This window comes from Saccostrea cucullata, unplaced genomic scaffold, assembly GCF_032062105.1.
Source record: "Saccostrea cucullata isolate Sc308-1 unplaced genomic scaffold, CSIRO_AGI_Scuc_v1 ctg3714, whole genome shotgun sequence".
NCBI classification, from domain to species: Eukaryota; Metazoa; Mollusca; class Bivalvia; order Ostreida; family Ostreidae; genus Saccostrea; species Saccostrea cuccullata.
Genome location: NW_026934169.1, coordinates 31,732 through 50,916, shown reverse-complemented (window position 1 = coordinate 50,916; position 19,185 = coordinate 31,732). Strand labels below are relative to the sequence as shown.

General features: G+C 35.0%; 2 protein-coding genes across 2 annotated transcripts in view; both read left to right on the top strand.

Annotated features, from left to right (window-relative positions):
• Nucleotides 1-1,044, top strand: part of LOC134240066 (uncharacterized) — a 47,963-nt gene extending 46,919 nt beyond the window's left edge. Inside the window, 1 exon segment of the mRNA XM_062722177.1 lies at nt 124-1,044. Within this exon segment, the coding sequence (XP_062578161.1) occupies nt 124-289 (166 nt within the window). The 3' untranslated portion in view covers nt 290-1,044.
• A 5,033-nt stretch (nt 1,045-6,077) lies between these two features.
• LOC134240069 (cysteine dioxygenase type 1-like) lies at nt 6,078-17,602 on the top strand. The gene is made up of 3 exons (XM_062722179.1): nt 6,078-6,322; nt 6,921-7,171; nt 17,166-17,602. Exons 1-3 carry the CDS (start codon nt 6,165-6,167, stop codon nt 17,354-17,356), a joined length of 600 nt encoding a protein of 199 aa, XP_062578163.1. The 5' UTR covers nt 6,078-6,164; the 3' UTR covers nt 17,357-17,602.
• The last annotated feature ends 1,583 nt before the right edge of the window (nt 17,603-19,185 follow it).

Genomic DNA, 19,185 nt, shown 5'->3' with positions numbered 1-19,185 from the left:
AACATTCATTTTTTTATTCAAACAAATTTTGAATAACCGAGAATAATACAATAAAAAAAAGAAATTTAAAAATATTATTTTTTTTATATCTTGGACAAAATTTACTTCATCATTTACCAACAGGCCTACTAAACGTCACTTCAATGATGATGACTCAACAAGAGACTTGAATGTCCCTAGATGGAGAAGGCACTTTGACGACGGAGAAAAATTCCAAAAGTTTTACATTCCAAGAGGTCGGCGACACTCGGGTCAACAAAATTACAGGAATCAAGAAAGCAGTTATTAGTGCTGGGCTGACATCGAACAGTTTTGGAGGGTTACTGAATAGTTGTATTTCAAATATTTAACATATCAACCGACATTTTTTTAAGTTTAATTTATAACAAAGTGAAGATCCGTTTTGAAATATGTTCTTGGAATGAAATATTATTGTAGCTATACATGACATCCTATTGTAGGTTTTAGAAAAAAAAAATTGAGGCAAACTCGGAAAGAGTAGAGTAAGGAATACCTGTACATTACAACTTGTAAAAAATACATAGACTGACTACACAAAACATTACATGCTGTGATTTTATTTTTATTAACTATTTCTTGCTCAATCTTTTGGATGTATTTTCTGATGAATTTACGATATGTATATTTTAAAAGAACATTTAAAGGGCTTTGTAAAATTTATATTTCTTAGCATTTCATGAAACCTTCAGGATAATCGAAGATATAATGCTACTTGTAATTGAAATCCAATTTGTCATTTTCACTCCTAAAATTTGTCGTTTTATTATTTCATTACATTTTTCGAAATAAATAGCGTCACCATGAATGGTTATTTTAAAGACTGCTCGTATTACGCTTACGAGAACCAAGTAAGCTTTTTTCATCGAAGAATATGCAGCCCCCATATGTCTGTTCTGTTTATTCATTTAAAATTATAAGATGTCCTGAACCAAAGGGCGAATATTCAACCACCCTTGTACTAGAGACAGGCTTGCACATTAACGTAAGCAACCTTTTTATTATTTTTAGTTAATGGACTATTATTATGTCGAGACTTCATCGTTGAAAAGCATTATAGATATATATGCGGTATTAGTGTTTTATTTTAAAAGAAATAAATATATATGGTGTCTCGTCAAGTTATATACTTTCTGCAAATAAGACAATTCCACGCCATCACTTTTAAAAGTTATATATAAAAGTTTGAAATATTAATTGGTAAAAGTTATTTTCTCTCCGATTCGGATAATAAACCGCCTCTTATTGAAATATTCGTGATCACGTGGTTTCGCATGCTCACAGCAAACAATGGTCCAATCTCGTGAATGAACCGAAAAGCATGATGGTCTACTACACTTTTACTACAAACACGTGAGATAGGGATTGTCAATACGTGAGCACACCTCAGAGTTGGTTGCTTTCTGTACCGAGGAATAATCACGTGCAATTGTCTTTTCACTAGCAGTACAGCACGGAGAAACTTTAAACAAACGGACCTGTACAATGGAGTGGGGAAAACTTGGGATTAGTAGATAATAAATGTACATAATGCATTAAGCGTGTAAATACTTGGGAAAATGCATCAAGTCTTTCCGAGAGCGATTTGAAAAACTGGCCTTTTCGAAAAACACATGTAGTATTTTATGTAGTAACCCATAAATGCACTAAATGCAACTCATTGAGCTGATTGGTATATTTGTCAGTCATACTGGTTCATCACTGAACAGACGTCACGAAAAATATTTTCCTCGACCTGATGATTCTCACGATTCTTTTCCCGCGCACATGCGCAGATCCAGGATAAACGGTCAGTCCTTTATAAATATGCACGAGAATATCGTGTTCTTTTCCCGACCAGTACTTTGTTCATACCGAATAATATTTCGTCGAATTTGCAAGAAAGATTCATTTTTGATAGCTCATCATAGTTCAGAAACTTTTGTTCGCTTTCAGCTGTGCAAAAATACTGTTTAACACGGCATACATATCTTTAAACTACGTGTTGTTTATCTTTTCAACTTTCAGCGAGAATCACGCAATTTTAGGTCAACCGAGAGCTTACCTGAACAAATTATGGCTATCATACTATTTACCTCCTGCAACTATCTTGTTTGTGTCCACTCAAGTATTGGCTGTCAGTGATTTATTTCTTATGTATGAATGACGACATTTCCATTTGGTTACCAAGATCTTCCAACTCATTAGCAGCATCCCTGAAACTCCTGTCTTCTTTTAATGAGGATTTAATTTATTCGTGCTGCTATGTTTCAGAATGCTAGTATCGTGTTCTTGGAATTCGCTAGTTAGATTCAAAGAACGGAAATTATGTAACCCGAGGGGCATACTATAGCGTCCGTCTTACAAAACTTTGACTTGCTCGGGTAGAGCGTGCGAGAGAATGAATTCTAGAGTTCTCTTTAACCCATTCGAACACGTCATAACTTAAAACCAATTTTCATTGGCCATTACTCAGTACACAATTACCGGGTATAAGACTTCCGTTCCGACTCAAACAATTTGTTTACATGTCGTTAGGACAATTATTTCTCGCTATACTTCGTAACGCGAGAAATTTTAATTTCTTTTAGATTTGTTTGAAAATCAAATTACTTTTTACAATATATTTAAATAGCATGTGCTGCCCATCGACTTAAAAATAAAATTCAAGGTGCATTTAAGTTGACAAAAATTTTGCAAATTCTTTTGGTGGAGCCTTTTTTGAGATAAATCTTCAAAATGCTACCATAGTCAAAAGATATATGACAATTCATCTATTAGGTACAAAATATGGTTGTTATTTATTGAATACCTTAACCTTTTCCATAAAATGATTTGTATGACCCTTACACTCAGTATGAAAATCTTAAACATGTGTAAGTTTGTTAATGCAAACAGGTGTCGTGAATTATAATCTTAAAAGCAACAAACCCATTTCAACATTGTTTAAAAGAGTACAAAGTTTCTCTGAAATATAATCTGCATTTTTATGAAAGAATAAAATTGCATTTTTATTAGCATATTAAATATGTTTGCAACCAGGATAAATACTGGAAGCCATCATTCACATAGATTAAAATTAGAAGAGAACCTAAAATACTGCTTCGCTTCTTATAATAACATTTTTTTGAAATTCTGATATATACGGTTGCTTTGAAGTAAAAAAGAAGCTGTTATCAAAGGCTGTTTTGAATTCATATTTCAAAAAAGAAACTATACTCTTTGATAAATATATGCGTAGTAAATGTGGATGATATCAATTCAATATTTTTAAGACATGTTATGCAAATAAAGTTCCAACTACATTTTAACTGCAACATGTAAGAGGCCGAAAGCAGATTGAGTCTTTCGATATGAAAATGTTATCGCTCAATTTTTGAATTTTGTACATTCACAATCGGTTAAAACACAAAATAAATAAGAGCAATCGCGGAAAATTTCATCAAAAGTTGAACACAAGTACATGAATCAGACAGGTGTTCTTTGTTATATCTTTATGTATCCCGTCGTCTTCTTCTATATACTTCTGGGAGAGTAACCCCCTTGAGTCTGTAACACTTGAGCAAATATTTATATAAACAATATGACCTGCATTTTATTCTGTTTTATGTATTCTGATTTTTTTTAATGTAAATTAAATTTTTTTATTTATTAAGACTAAAATTAAGTATTTAACTGTTTCAGAAGAAAGCCTTCTGTACGATCAGTTATGTAGCATTGTTTAATTAAGAAATCAATATTGTACAGGACGAAAATATTTCAATTTTGTTTCAACTATGGTTTATTAAAACTTCACAAATATGAACAACACTGGATAATAAATATTCTTTATCTCTGTTTTTGAAATACTTACAATTTTGCAACAACAAAAAATTCCGACATCAAATTAAAGTTGCAGCTCATATTACTCTAACTAATATTACCCTAAATAGAACCATTATGCATTTAATGAGGACGGAATACAAACATTCAAAGTCGTTACTTATATTAAATAAACAGGAATAAAATATTATTTAACATTTGAATGAAACATAATACGTTTTGAAACAACAGATTTAATAACCTAGAATTTTTTAGAATGTCTTCAAGATTAGAAAACTATTGAAAATGATATGGCTGTCTTGTGTCATGAGTTTGAATTTGACGATCTAAGTCTATAATGCAAAGATACATTTAACAAGTAATATTATACATATATCACATGGCTTCGAGGGTGACATACCAGAATATTTGCCCCTCGTTGACAGGAAAGCCCTGGAGTGTTATGTCACCCGATGCCGAAGGCATCGGGTGACATAACACTCCAGGTCTTTCCTGTCAACGAGGGGCAAATATTCTGGTATAGTCGCCCGAGAAGCTATGTGGTATATGTTATATGACATTTTTAAAACTAAAAAAAAAAAAAATAAAATCATTTAAAATCGTTTAAATTTTCACAAATAATCCAGAAATGCTTTCTTGACGTTAAGAATAACGCTCCATTGTTTACATTTGCTTAGCAACCGACGTCATAACATCTCGAACCCGAGCTAAAATGCGTAAGGTAACAACACGTGAACGTGATCGAAAGGATGACATAACTGTTTCCGGCGAGGGTTGACATAACTGTTTCCGGCCGGACATAACTGTTTCCGGTGTGACTCGGCATTTTTCAGGGTTTATAGCGAAACTTATTACATTTGTGATATAATAGGAAAACTTATTCAAAAACGTAATATAACAGTTTACTGTCTCACAAAAGCATTCAGGTCATATGAAAATAAATTTCCATAATTAAAAAAAACCCAAGCGTATACTTTTACCAGTTGTTTCTGTCAGGTGACTAGTAAGTGTTTTGTTTCTAAAGCTAAACTCTTTGTGTTCAAAAAGCGGAACTTTTAGTATACATGTACTGCGTTTGCTGACAACACTGTATTCATTACATTCAATGAAAAATTAATTTCATCCCGATCATAATAATTTGAACTGAATATAACTGAAATTCTGTGGTCAAAACCCCCTTTACAAATGTACTTACATATAAACCTGCAAATATATTTGTTCTATATATTTTTAAAATGAGAAGATATTTAGCTGTTTATTTTATGAGTAAAAACTTCCAGTGTCAATTAATGTTTTTAAATGAAATGTCAAAGGTCAATAATATAAACTTGTATACCATGAAACTTCGAGTATATTGAATTAAACAATAATTAAAAACAATGATACATGTATATATTTCAGTAATTTAAGTAATTCAGGTTTCTCTTTTTTACTAATTACAGTGTTTACTATTAATGTATATAATTGAGGGAATTAGCAAGGTTAATTAAGTGTAAGGTCTTTTTAATTCAAGGTGCACATAAAGGAAATGTCATATAATGGAGTAAGCATACCAAATATGTAGTCTCCATTTTAATGGATCAAAAGTTGTGGCGAAGGTTAAAGTTAACAACAGACAGATAGACAAACTTTCACAATATATATTTTGAAATATTAAATATAGAGACTTCATATTTGGTATACATATTACACTAATTAAGTTCCTTCAAATGACACCAAAGTCAGTGACCTTGGCTGTGGCCTATAAGCTTAAAATAGACTGTAGAACTTTGTTGCCGCCGGGCGCATCACAAACACATCTTGTTACAAAAGAAAAAGATCAACGAAAAGCTGTTTCCCTATTGTTCGTTACAGTATAACCAAACTAGGATAATATTTTGATGCTTGAAGAAAAAAATATTTAAAAATAATAAGCCCAACTCCCAACTTCCGAAACATGAACTAGAACACTTAATTATTTCTGTCTCCTTAACTTACATTTTGTCATGTCTAAGTTTTTATTATTTCCTTTTCTCTATCTGGCTTTACTGCTTTTCAAAAACAATATTATGATTAAATTATCAAATCAAGGAAATCAAACTTACTGAAGTACACAAGTATTTGACATTTATGTTCTTATTGTAAGATTTTAATCTTGTTGCCATGTCATAAAAGTTATTTTCCTTTTAATATGACCCGTTGTGAAACTTACAGAAAAACATACCATCAGGTGATTTCGAAGAAAAAAAAATTAATAAAATACCTCTGTGCATATATAAGGATCGGAACATCTCGTTAATACCTTTATTGCATACAGAAATTCATTGTAGGCAGTTAAATTTCCACTTCAACAAATACCTCAAATAATGGCGCGATACGACTTGAAAGCTTTACGATCTGATCTTTGTAAAGAGTTGGCGAACGGATTTCAGAAAGAGTCCGTAGAAATGGTAAAGCAGCTACTGTCCAAGTACAAAAGTCACCCAGGGGACTGGGAGGGAATGGAAATCTGGAGCAAGGACAAGTACGTTATGGCTGTATGAGTTATTTTCATAAAAAGCATGGTTTTTTTATATAAATAAATAAGGGGTGGTAATAGTTAATTAGACACACATTGTATTCCGTTTCAATTTTGAACTTCCAATTTTCTATTAAATGAGCTCGAGTTAATTTATTAAATCGCAACATAAATCTAAAATTAAAAAAGGCCTGGGACATAACGCATTTTGTACACATTTAATTCTTACGTTGTGTGGGTTATCAAATGCGTTCTCTGTCTGAAACATTACTGTACATGTCATAGAACAGATTATCTTTTTTAGTTAGAATTACGTTTCTAGAATACTTTTAAAGATTTTTTTTTTTAAATGTAATTATACAGATAAATCATTCCACCCAACGCTGGTGGAGATATCCAGATTTCTACGCATATTTGGTTCGAGAAAAAATATCTAGTTAAAAAAAACCCAGATGTCTCTGCTGTGTTATAACAAAATTTAGATTTAAAAAAAAAACTCCCTTCAGAAATTGATTTTGAGTTGTGGATGATAAATATATTTACTGATTAATTTGACAAAGTTTCCGTTTTTTCTATAGCCGTATTGCGAGTTTTTTTTGTTTAGATATACCCGTACCTTATTAGACAACGGGAATGGACATTACAACTTGCTGATATTATGCTGGAATTCCGGTCAGAAAAGCCAAATACATAATCATCCAAATTCCCACTGCTTTATGAAGACCCTTAAGGGAGAGGTGTTCGAAGAGCTGTATAAGAATCCGGATATGACGTCATGTGAAAGGTCTTGTGGATGTAAAATGGAGAAGATAAAAGACAGCGTTTACAGTTTAAACGACGTGGCTCTTATCACTGGTATGTATATTATTATACACAAGTATGTAAATGAAATATAAACTACATATTATTACATATTTGGAAGGTATAAAAGCCTTAAAAGGTGAAAATAAGGAACAGTGTTCGGTGTCGAAAATTTTAAAACAACAAAATATTTAAGGAAGGTAAAAACAGGGAAATTCTAGAGATACGATCAGATGCATAAGAGATTTAAACTACTGTATTTGGTAATCGTATACATGTACAAATCACGATATTTAATATCACATGTAAGTTAACATTTCATAATAAAAGATCCTTTTAAAGGTTAATATTGTATCGCACAGGTTTTAATCAAAAGAAGTAATTTTGAACTGCCATTTTTCGTTCTTAATCGTGGGACAGGTCACATCTTTCCAAGGATTGGTTACGAAAGGTCGGATCCGGCTATAAAGGTATGCCTGCCTTTCTCGTGTCAGACCTCCTGGTGAAATCTCTGGAGGTCGTGCATCATGAGCAAAATGCCTTACATCAAACTTCAAAAGTCTCACAGGAATCTCCTCACCATCACTAGACTTTTTGCAAAGTACATACCCTGGACTGTCATGGCAAAATCGAAAGATTTGGAATCAGCGCAAATCATTGAGTGAAACAAAGTGCTCGGAGAAGAACTGCACCCAACCCGACCACATCAAAGATTCCTCCTCAGCATATAAAACCGCATTGTTGGACAACGATAGATCTGTTCGAGGGAGTTGCAATCACTTCTCTTGTGGATGCGTTTAATATGTGCAAAATTTGAATCCACTAAGCATCATAAAAGATTTTTGAGTTATGTTATGAAATTATTAAAAATAATTCTGAATATAGTTCACATTCTCCAGCAGAAGTATGCCAACAAATATCGATTTTTATTTTGATCTTATGCTACAATTAAAATCAATATTATTTTTAAAGAAAAATCTTTATGATCGGATACCGGTATGAACTGAAAGATTAAGAACAGAATTACCTGCACAATTGTCCGCATGAACAATGCACTCGTTTTCACCTAATCCAAAGTTGTGTAAGCAGTGATGTAGCATTGATATTACAGCATTTAGTCCATGTGTCTTCGATCCATTTTCCCCTGAAAGTGTAATTCAGTTTCATTAATTTACATTTTTTCATTGCAGGGTAAACGTCCATGTACATATTTTGGTCTGCAAAAATAGTTGCATACCTACAGTTTCGTTTTCGTCGACCAGGTAGTTATACTGCCTCGGAAGTCCATCTACTCTCACTCCGAAAAGTTGAATTTTGCGAGGAACCAGGAAGTAAAGTGGGCCCATTTGTCTGGAGTGATGAGGCAAAAAAATTTGCTGAGAAAAATCAAAAGTAAAGTGAACTTTAGTATAAGGCTTAGAAAATGGATCTAAAGGTCCGTATCCTCGGCCATTCATTCCTGAGTTTTAAAACATTTGCTGAGAAAAATCAAAAGTAAAGTGAACTTTAGTATAAGGCTTAGAAAATGGATCTAAAGGTCCGTATCCTCGGCCATTCATTCCTGAGTTTTAAATTTAAATCGGTCAAGTCACACAGGTTGTACATTATGTTTTTCTTTATCGTGTCATGAATAGTACAATTTTGCTTATTAATGATTGTAAATTTATCTATATTCACACACACAACAGATTAGCATTTTGTTGACATATTGTAACTGCATTAAATAAATTCTCGAAAGAATTTCATTTCTGAAGAAATTTAGAGTGAAGCCCCTTTGTTTACATTAGCAACAGCTTGGCAACAAAAGTTATTAAGATCGTTTTTATCCTGTCGAAATCAAATATTATGAATTTCATACATCCCTTTATATTCCACATTATTAAAGCATAGCCACAGGAGTTCGCAATTTTATCAAACAAGTCAATAGAAATCACTCGATTGACAAAACCAGGAGCTCTGCGTAAATTATGCTTACGCAGAGCTTGTGATGAAGGCAATCAATCCTGTGCACCACTTCGATATAATGTAATGAAAATGCAAAGATTATATAATATGTATAATTTTTTGAAATATAAATACAACAATTCTCATTTGAAGTAAAAAAAAAAAGTTAAATAAATCCACACCTGCATGCATGCATGCGATCGAAAAAGTCGCATTTGCATGTACCGATATCCAATCAACATGACAGTATAGTGGTCCAACAAGTTTCTCACATATTTTTTTTCTCATTCGGATATATCTATCTTTAATTAAAAAAAATTATTAACTTAAATATTTTTTTGCGAATATATTATGGTGAAGTAAACTTCATTAAAACTCACCTGAAATTCCTCCATAACGTTTTTATTATTGCTTGAACAAGGAAGTTAAACACATGGCAGATGAGAATACAGGTTAACGTCCTAATGATACTTAGACGCGTTATGTCATAAGCAGAAGGATAAAACGTACGCTGAACTAGGACCTTAGGTCCCCTGCTAGTTCACGACTATCGGGCCTGTTTACTCCGCTACAAAATGTAGTGCGTTGCATACGTAAAGTGAAAATAGAATAAATCGTAATACTGTGAAACCTTTACAGTGTAAAACAAACAACTTTTTAAAAGGAATAACCATCTGATGGGTATTAGAAAAGATAGAGGGGGTGGAGGGTGGGTGCTGAGCAACATTAACTGCAATTTTATATGATATATAAGCGTTTAACATTTATGATTTACGTTAGGTGACCTGTGGTCTCCCCTATGATTTTATTCCATGTAAGGTTATAGTATCTATACAACACAGTGCCTAACCTCTGATCTTCTTACTAATGGTATGCGACTCAGAGTAAACGACATCAAGTCTCTGAATTCGCAGATCTCTAACAAGTAGGGGGAGGAGGAAGATGTTTTCCCTTACCACCCCGTACCTCTTAATTTCGCTCGGACTTTTCACCGATCCTTCAACATAATGGAATAATTATTTGTTAAATTATTTAATGTCTCCTTCTTCTTCCTTATGAGATCATGATTAAATGGGTGACCTCATCACTTTAACATTTTTTAGTAAACCTCTGATTTTATTTATTTTACAAAGAAGATGTACCCCCTGTATTTCGAAGTTTTGGGCTGCATCGAGTTCTCATCCCCTTTCCCTGGAATTAACACATCAAATTCATGAACTACATTAAAAAAAAGAAATAAAAATTTAAAAATGCACCAATCGTTATTTCTTTTCGGGATACATATACTGTATTTAAAGACAAGCAAGTTGACCAATCCTACATACATTTAGAGAACTCGGAGAAATTGTGCACTTTTTCCAATTTTCAAAAAATTAGTGTCGCAACTGTTTTTTGGAGAGGATTTAAAAAATAATTCTACACATACCCTGATTTTAAATTATTTAAATTTATTTATTTAAATGATTTTAAACTACGTACAACTTTCAGCAACATCGTAACAATGTACAACATAAGATTACCTTTGTATCATTCATATACTATAATTTGTGAAGTATGAAATTCTTATTGATGTACAATATAAGACTTCTGCTTGTTCCCATAATCTTTATGCTGATACCAGAGGTAACAAAAAGTTAATAAGACCAGGTGTCATCTTCTGTTCTACATTATATGGGGATACAGAGGCCACCTTATATTGTACATCAGTAGGCGGACCAGAGGACACCTTAAATTGTACATCAGTAGGGGGACCAGAGGACACCTTTATATATTGTACATCAGTAGGAGGACCAGAGGACACCTAATATTGTACATCAGTAAGGGGACCAGTGTGTCACCTTATATAATACATCATTAGGTTGACCAGAAGTCACCTTATACTGTACATCAGAAGGGGACATCAGTAGGGGGACCAGAGGTCACCTTATATTGTACATCAGTAGGGGGACCAGAGGGCACCTTCTACTGTACATCAGTAGGAGGACCAGAGGGAACCTTGAATTCTACATATGTAGGGGGACCAGAAGACACCTTCTTTTGTACATCAGTAGGGGACATCAGTATGGGGACCAGAGGTCACATTATATTGTGTATCAATAGGGGGACCAGGAGTCACCTTATTTTGTACATCAGTTGGCGGACCAGAGGCAACCTTATATTGTACATTAGCTATAGTAGGGGGACCAGAGGTCACCTTATATTGTACATCAGTAGGGGGACCAGAAGACACCTTATATTGTACATCAGTAGGAGGACCAGAGGACACCTAATATTGTACATCAGTAGGGGGACCAGTGTGTCACCTTATATAAAACATCATTAGGTTGACCAGAAGTCACCTTATACTGTACATCAGAAGGGGACATCAGAAGGGGGACCAGAGGTCACCTTATATTGTACATCAGTAGGGGGACCAGAGGGCACCTTATACTGTACATCAGTAGGGGGACCAGAGGGAACCTTGAATTGTACATCAGTAGGGGGACCAGAGGACACCTTTATATATTGTACATCAGTAGGAGGACCAGAGGACACCTAATATTGTACATCAGTAAGGGGACCAGTGTGTCACCTTATATAATACATATGTAGGGGGACCAGAAGACACCTTATATTGTACATCAGTAGGAGGACCAGAGGACACCTAATATTGTACATCAGTAGGGGGACCAGTGTGTCACCTTATATAAAACATCATTAGGTTGACCAGAAGTCACCTTATACTGTACATCAGAAGGGGGACCAGAGGTCACCTTATATTGTACATCAGTAGGGGGACCAGAGGGCACCTTCTATTGTACATGGGGGGACCAGAGGGAACCTTGAATTCTACATATGTAGGAGGACCAGAAGACACCTTATTTTGTACATCAGTAGGGGACAACAGTAAGGGAACCAGAGAACACCTTATATTGTACATCAGTAGGAGAGGACTTATATAGGCCATGCCTGATGTCCAATCCAATAATGTAATCTTACTTTACATAATAAAATATTGATTAAATACATCAGTAGGGGGACCAGAGGTCACCTTATATTGTACATCAATAGGGGGACCAGAGGTCATCTTATATTGTACATAAGTAGTCACGTTAAATTGTACATCAGTAAGGGGACCAGGGGTCACCTTATATTGTACATCAGCAGGGGGACCAGAGGTCACCTTAAATTGTACATCAGCAGGGGAACCAGAGGTCATCTTATATTGTACATAAGTAGGGGGACAAGGGGTTAAGTTATATTGTACATCAGTAGGGGGACCAGAGGTCACCTTTAATTGTACATCAGTAGGGGACCAGAGGTCAACTTATATTGTACTTCAGTAGGAGGACCAGAGGACACCTTATATTGTACATCAATAAGGGGACCAGAGGTCATCTTATATTTAAATCAGTAGGGGGTCCAGAGGTCATCTTGTCTGTGCATCGTGGGGACCAGAGGTCACCTTATATTATACACCATAAGTTTACCTGAGGTCACCCTATATTGTACATGAGTAGGGGGACCAAAGGACACCTTATATAGCACTTTACATCAGAAGGTGAACAAGAGGTAGTAGTATTCATGGTGTCTGCATCAGTAGGGGGACCAGTGGTCACCAGTGGTCATCTTGTTTTGTTGCATCAGTAGTGGGACCATGAGTCACCTTAAATTGTACATGGGTGGGAGACCAGGGGTCACCTTCTAATGTACATCAGTAGGGAGACCAGGGGTCACCTTATATTGTACATCAGTTGGGGACTCAGGGTCACCTTATATTGTACATCAGTTTGGGTACAGAGCCTTCAGGTCAGTTTTAACGTTCTTCACTAGGTGGATCAGAGGTTAACTAATATTGTACATGAATAGGTGGACCAAAGGTCACCTTATATTTTATTTCATTATGGAGACTAAAGATCACCTTTAAATTGTATAACAGAAAGGGGAACAGAGGTCACCTTATACTGTTTCAGACTAGACGTCAGATTATATTGTACATCATAAGGGGAAACACAGGTCACCTTCTACATCATAAGGTAGTTGGTCAAAGATCACCTTATGTTGTAGATCATCATGGGGACCTAAGGGCACTTTATATTTTACAACACAAGGGGGGCCAGATGTCACCTTATAATGTACATAAATAGGGACACCAGTGGTTCCCATTTTGTACATTTTTAAGGAAACCAGACATAAAATATAATTCATATGAAGGCGGACCCATCGTAACCCAGAGACATCTCAAAAGAACATTAGGATGGATCAGAGATTAGAGATAAAATGCATACTAACGGGATACCATGCAAAGGTTCTTTTATAAGAACACGACAAGAGGCCTATGGGTCTTATAGGTCATCTGAAGATCATGTAAAAACTTTAAACCGATTGAATTTGGTTTGCGCTTTGAACCAGTGGCCATGACATTCGCAATTTTGAAAAAAAGTACCATTGCGCATTATAACTATGTACTTAGCATACTTAATTTGGCTACATAATACCTATATAGAGCGTAGGGGAACAAAAAAAGTGCATTTCAAATAATCAGTAATAATTATCAATAATAAGTAGTGCCCACTGACCATAAAAACCCTCATTTTGGGGTCATACATTTCACAATTTTGGAAAAGGCACCCTTGTTCATAAAAAAAATTTGGTTTATACCAAAGAATAAATTTGAAAGCATTAATTCAATTACAGTATTTAATTAGAGCCCCCATCCCTCCATGGTACCCCTGAGCCAGGGACCTTGAAATTTATAATTATTTAATTATATCTATAATTATATCAGGTGACAGTTTAAGGTGACCTCTGGTCCCTGTAATGATGTATAAAATAAGGTGACCTCTGGTCACCATAATGATCTGCAATATAAGGTTACCTTTGATCCCTGTAAATATGTACAATATACCAGGCGATCTCTAGTCCCGGTAATTATGTACACTATATCAGGTGATCTATGGCTCCAGTTATCTTGTACAATATAAGGTGACCTCTGGTCCCAGGAATGATGTACACTATATCCGGTGATCTCTGGTTCCCGTAATGATGTACGATATAAGGTGACCTCTGGTCTCCGTAATGATATGTTATATAAAATTTACTGTGGTCCATCACTGATTACCTCTGGTCCTCCAATAATGTACAATGTAAGGTGACCTCTAGTCCCCATAATGATGTACACTTTTAGGTGAACTCTGGTCTCTGTAATGATGTACAATTCAAGATTACCTCTGGTCACTATAATGATGTACAATATAAGGTGACCTCTAGTCCCCTTTCTGGTATTAGATATAAGGTGTCCTCTGGTCCCGCTACAGGTGTACAGTACAATATTAGGTGACCACTAGTCCCCGTACAATATAAGGTGACCTGTTGTCATCCTTCTGATGTTAAATATAAGGTGACCTCTGGTCCCCCTACTGATGTACAATAAAAGGTGACCCTAGGTACCCCTGCTGATGTACATATGTGACCTCTTTTCATCCTTCAGATGTTTAATATAAGGTGACCTCTGGTCCCCCCTACTTATGTACAATATAAAGTGACCTCTGGTCCCCCTACTGATGTTCAATATAAGGTGAACTCTGTTCCTCCTACTGATGTACAATATAAGGTGACCTCAGGTCCCCCTACTGATGTACAATATCAGGTGTCCTCTGGTCCCCTACAGATGTATAGTATAAGGTGACTTCTGGTCCCTTTACTGATGTACAGTACAATATTAGGTGACCACTAGTCCCCGTATTAATGTAAAATATCGGGTGACCTCTGGTCCTCGTACTGATGTACAATATAGATGACCCCTGGTCCCCCTACCGATGTACAATATAAGGTGTCCTCTGGTCCCCCTACTGATGTACAATATAGATGACCCCTGGTCCCCCTACCGATGTACAATATAAGGTGTCAGCATTCGGTTAAATTCTTATTTTTAAGTGTCAAATATAGACTTTTTATTTATTTATTTATTTATTTATTTATTTATTTATGTTTAAAGATTTTTGACTTTAAATATTTGGTTATTTTTAATCTTCTGAAATTTCTTATGCTCTATTGTATGCAGTTTTCTCTTTTCGTGTTTTGATATCGTTTAATCATCATTTTGCAAAAATATTTTTAATTTTTAAAATGGTTATCAATACTAAATTTTATTTTCTTATGCTATTCAACAAAATTTTTATTCTTGATGTTGTATTTATGAATGTATTTTAACTATGTTGTACAGCGCTTTAGAGTAATTGTGTTTATTATATAAGGCGCTCTATAAATTTTGTATAATAATAATAATAATAATAGTCCTCTGGTCCCCCTACATAAGTATAATATAAGGTGTCCTCTGGTCCCCCTATTGATATACAAGAGATGACCTCAGGTCCTTCTGCTGTACAATATAAGATGACCTCTGGTCCTACTACTAATGTAAAATATAATGTGTCCTCTTGTCCCGCTACAGATGTACAGTACAATATTAGGTGACCACTAGTCCCCGTGCAATATAAAGTGACCTCTGGTCCTTCTGCTGATGTATAATATACGATGACTTCTGGTCCTACTACTGATGTACAATATAAGGTGACCCCTTGTCCCCCTACCGATGTACAATATAAGGTGTCCTCTGGTCCCCCTACAGATGTATTGTATAAGGTGTCCTCTGGTCCCCCTATTGATATACAAGAGAGGACCTCAGGTCCTTCTGCTGATGTACAATATAAGATGACCTCTGGTCCTACTACTAATGTAAAATATAAGGTGTCCTCTGATCCCGCTACAGATGTACAGTACATATTAGGTGACCACTAGTCCCCGTACAATATAAAGTGACCTCTGGTCCTTCTGCTGATGTACAATATACGATGACTTCTGGTCCTACTACTGATGTTCAATATAAGGTGACCTCTGGTCTCTCTACTAATGTACAGTACAATATTAAGTGACCACTAGTCCCCGTACTAATGTAAAATATCGGGTGACCTCTGGTCCCCGTACTGATGTACAGTATAAGGTGTCCTCTCGTCCCCCTACTGATGTACAATATAAGGTGACCTCTGCCCCCCTACTCATGTACAATATAAGGTGTCCTCTGGTCCCCCTACAGATGTATAGTATAAGGTGTCCTCTGGTCCATCTACTGATGTACAGTACAATATTAGGTTACCTGTAGTCCCCCTACTGATGTATAATATAGGGTGACCTCTGGTCCCCCAAATGATGTACGATATAAGGTATCCCCAGGTCCCCCTATTATGTGCAATAAAAGATTACCTTTGGACCCCTATTAATTTAAAATGTAAGGTGACCTATGATCCCTCTGATGATGTACAATATAAGGTGACCACTGGTCTCCCTAATGATGTTAAATATAAGGTGGCCTTTGGTTCCCCTACTGATGTACAGTGTGAGGTGATCTTTGGTCCCCCTATTGATGTACAATATGAGGTTACCTCTAGTCACCCTTTATTATTTTCACGTTTCTGCTAATATATATATTAGAAAGTTGATCTTTATAAAGTTATGAAAATGATTATTTTTGAGTAAGACAAAGAAAATTGTCTATCATATAAAATTCAGTTAATATATAAGGTGACCTGAGGTCTCCGTATTGATATCGATGAATTTACTTTTGTGCCTTTAATGCCTGGAGAGTTCCTAGAATGTTTTATTACTACGCAAAATGACGAACTATTTGCGGGGGACCCCAGGTCCTAGTTGAGCGTACGTTTTATCCTTCTGCATGTCATAATAGATATAAGGAAGGTTTTTGCTTGGCGCGTCACATATGTCACCAGTTTTAATCACCCTAACTATTACTGCGTTGCAAAGTATGGGATAATTCAAGTCAAACAATAACCAAAATCTGTTCTAAAATTCCAATCAACTGTTTTCTCTCGGAAATTCAAAAGTTCTACACTACATTGCATGAGGCTTTAACAAACTTTTGTCGAGATGGAGTAGCGTTTTTTTCCGTAGTACTTTGATAGCGTCCCTAGAATCGTGTAGTTAAATCTAAAAATTGTTTGTATCTTAATTGGTGCTTCTATCAGCACCTTGTTACTTGTTAGGCATCTTCATGATATACTAGTATTTATAATTGTTTACTAATACGCTTGCCTTGTCTTGTATTTAGACGCAGAAGGTCTTCATAGAGTCGGGAACAAAAGTCAAACAGAAGGTGCTGTTACTTTACATCTTTATTCCCCGCCATTTGCCTCGTGTCGGACGTATGATGACGACACAGGCAAGTCAACAGAGGTCAAGATGGAGATCGACAAGGATTTCAGCCAACAATGCTGCGCAAGTTCCTGTTGTGGAGAATAATCGGCATTAAGAATGTATACTTTGAGAAAAATAACCAAAACGTACGAATTGTTATGACTATTAAATGATAATGTTACGATCTGGAATAAAGTATTTTTGAACTTATTTTAGATAACTGTGTAAATAACATGATCGGACTTTGTGTAGAATGATATCAAAACTTTGTATATTTTAGCAAGTGTGATAAATTTCATAAATTCCGCGCAGCCTTAATCTCTACGAAAGCACAGTCAGAGATAGACAGTTAATCCCTTTATTGATTTCTATTAATATATTACAAGTAGAGCTTTTCAAAAAAGCTTACCGTCTATAGCAACAATTATAAACAGTAAACAGATCTACACTTAACATGCCGTATAATTCTTTTGAATTATTTGATTTTGCATTTCTAAATTAGCTTTTTACGGGCATTAGCCCTACCACGGTTGTCGGTCGGTCATCTACGTAAACTTTGACTGGCCGAGAGCTTTCGGCAAACCTCGGCTGATTCCCATTCCTCTTCAAACAAGAATGGGGAAAAGAATAATAACAAATTGTAAAGCCTGCAAGCAATAACTATCAAATTTTATTGATAATGAAATTAAAGAGACCTTTACATTTATTGCTATAAAAAATATCATGTTATTAAGAAATAATTACTGCTGATTTTGTTGTTCGTTTTGTCATTTTTTAAAGATTGGAAATCTTGCAAAATTGTTAAGTCGTACGAAAAATAGATCATCAGAAAGTTATCTCCCTTGCCTTGAACAACATTTCAACCAATGAAATAATTGGAAATTTTCTCATCATGCAATTTCTACCAATCACAAAAGAGAGTAAGTGCATAGTCCGAAGACTGTAAAAAACTTCAACTTTACAATACCGTCTTCCAAGGCAGATGGTAGTTATTAACACTTATTCTTTCATCTGTTACAGTAATTCATTTATTTACATGCCGTTAAAATGTCACCATTCGTCCAAGAATTGATTGATACTTTATTTCTTGTCACTTTTTGTTAATCATTTTATTTGACTCTTTCCTTGTTTAGTATGTATGTTTTGTTGTAAAAATAATTATGGTCAGTTTGAATCAGACCTTCGGTGTTGATATATATACCAAACTTATGAAAAGATTATTTCATGCTAAAATGCCATATAAAACTACAAAATTTTCAATTCGTGTTTGTTTCATGAGGTTCTAAGAATCTTGGATAAACAATACCAGGAAAGCTTACGGTTGACCAATAAGTAGTATTTATTCCATTTATAACACTCTCAGTTGAGAAAAAATGCTGGAAAACGTATTTATTACATTAGTAAATTAAGCAAAACAAAATGTACAATGTATACGAAAAAGGTGTCATAACTAGACAGTTCATAAAGTTGTATTCAGGTTAATGCAAAAGACGAGAGAAAAGCCAAAGACGCTCCAATTTTCAGTATGATATCCTTAAAGCTTTATGATAGAAATAAGACCAGAGAAAGCTAATCTGATATAAAAATAAATCCTTTTATCACCGGCATGATTCCACAATACTATTAATGATTCTACAAATCAAACAATTGTTAAAATGCAAATTAAAATACCGAGTCAAAATGAAAACCGGTTTATATTAAGAAAAGAACTTAAAACAGCTTACATCAAGGACAAAAGCATCTAGGCGATATAAGTGTAACATCACGTGTAAATAAAAGTGGACTACCCAAAAGGCGGGGACGGGGCATGTTTACATTGTAAAACAAAAACTGAATCAATCTGAAGCATTTCATTCTTTTCTTAGATGTCATCGTCATATAACAGCACCTAGCTGTGCCGGCAACATTGAATGCCACGATGATTATTTGTCTGC

What these genes read in the sequence shown, in the direction of transcription:
- LOC134240069 (XM_062722179.1), top strand. Translation starts at nt 6,165, where the DNA reads ATGGCGCGATACGACTTGAAAGCTTTACGATCTGATCTTTGTAAAGAG. An exon ending in GAAATCTGGAGCAAGGACAA is followed by an intron (nt 6,323 to 6,920) that starts GTACGTTATGGC and finishes TTTTTTGTTTAG; the next exon opens with ATATACCCGTACCTTATTAG. An exon ending in CGACGTGGCTCTTATCACTG is followed by an intron (nt 7,172 to 17,165) that starts GTATGTATATTA and finishes TCTTGTATTTAG; the next exon opens with ACGCAGAAGGTCTTCATAGA.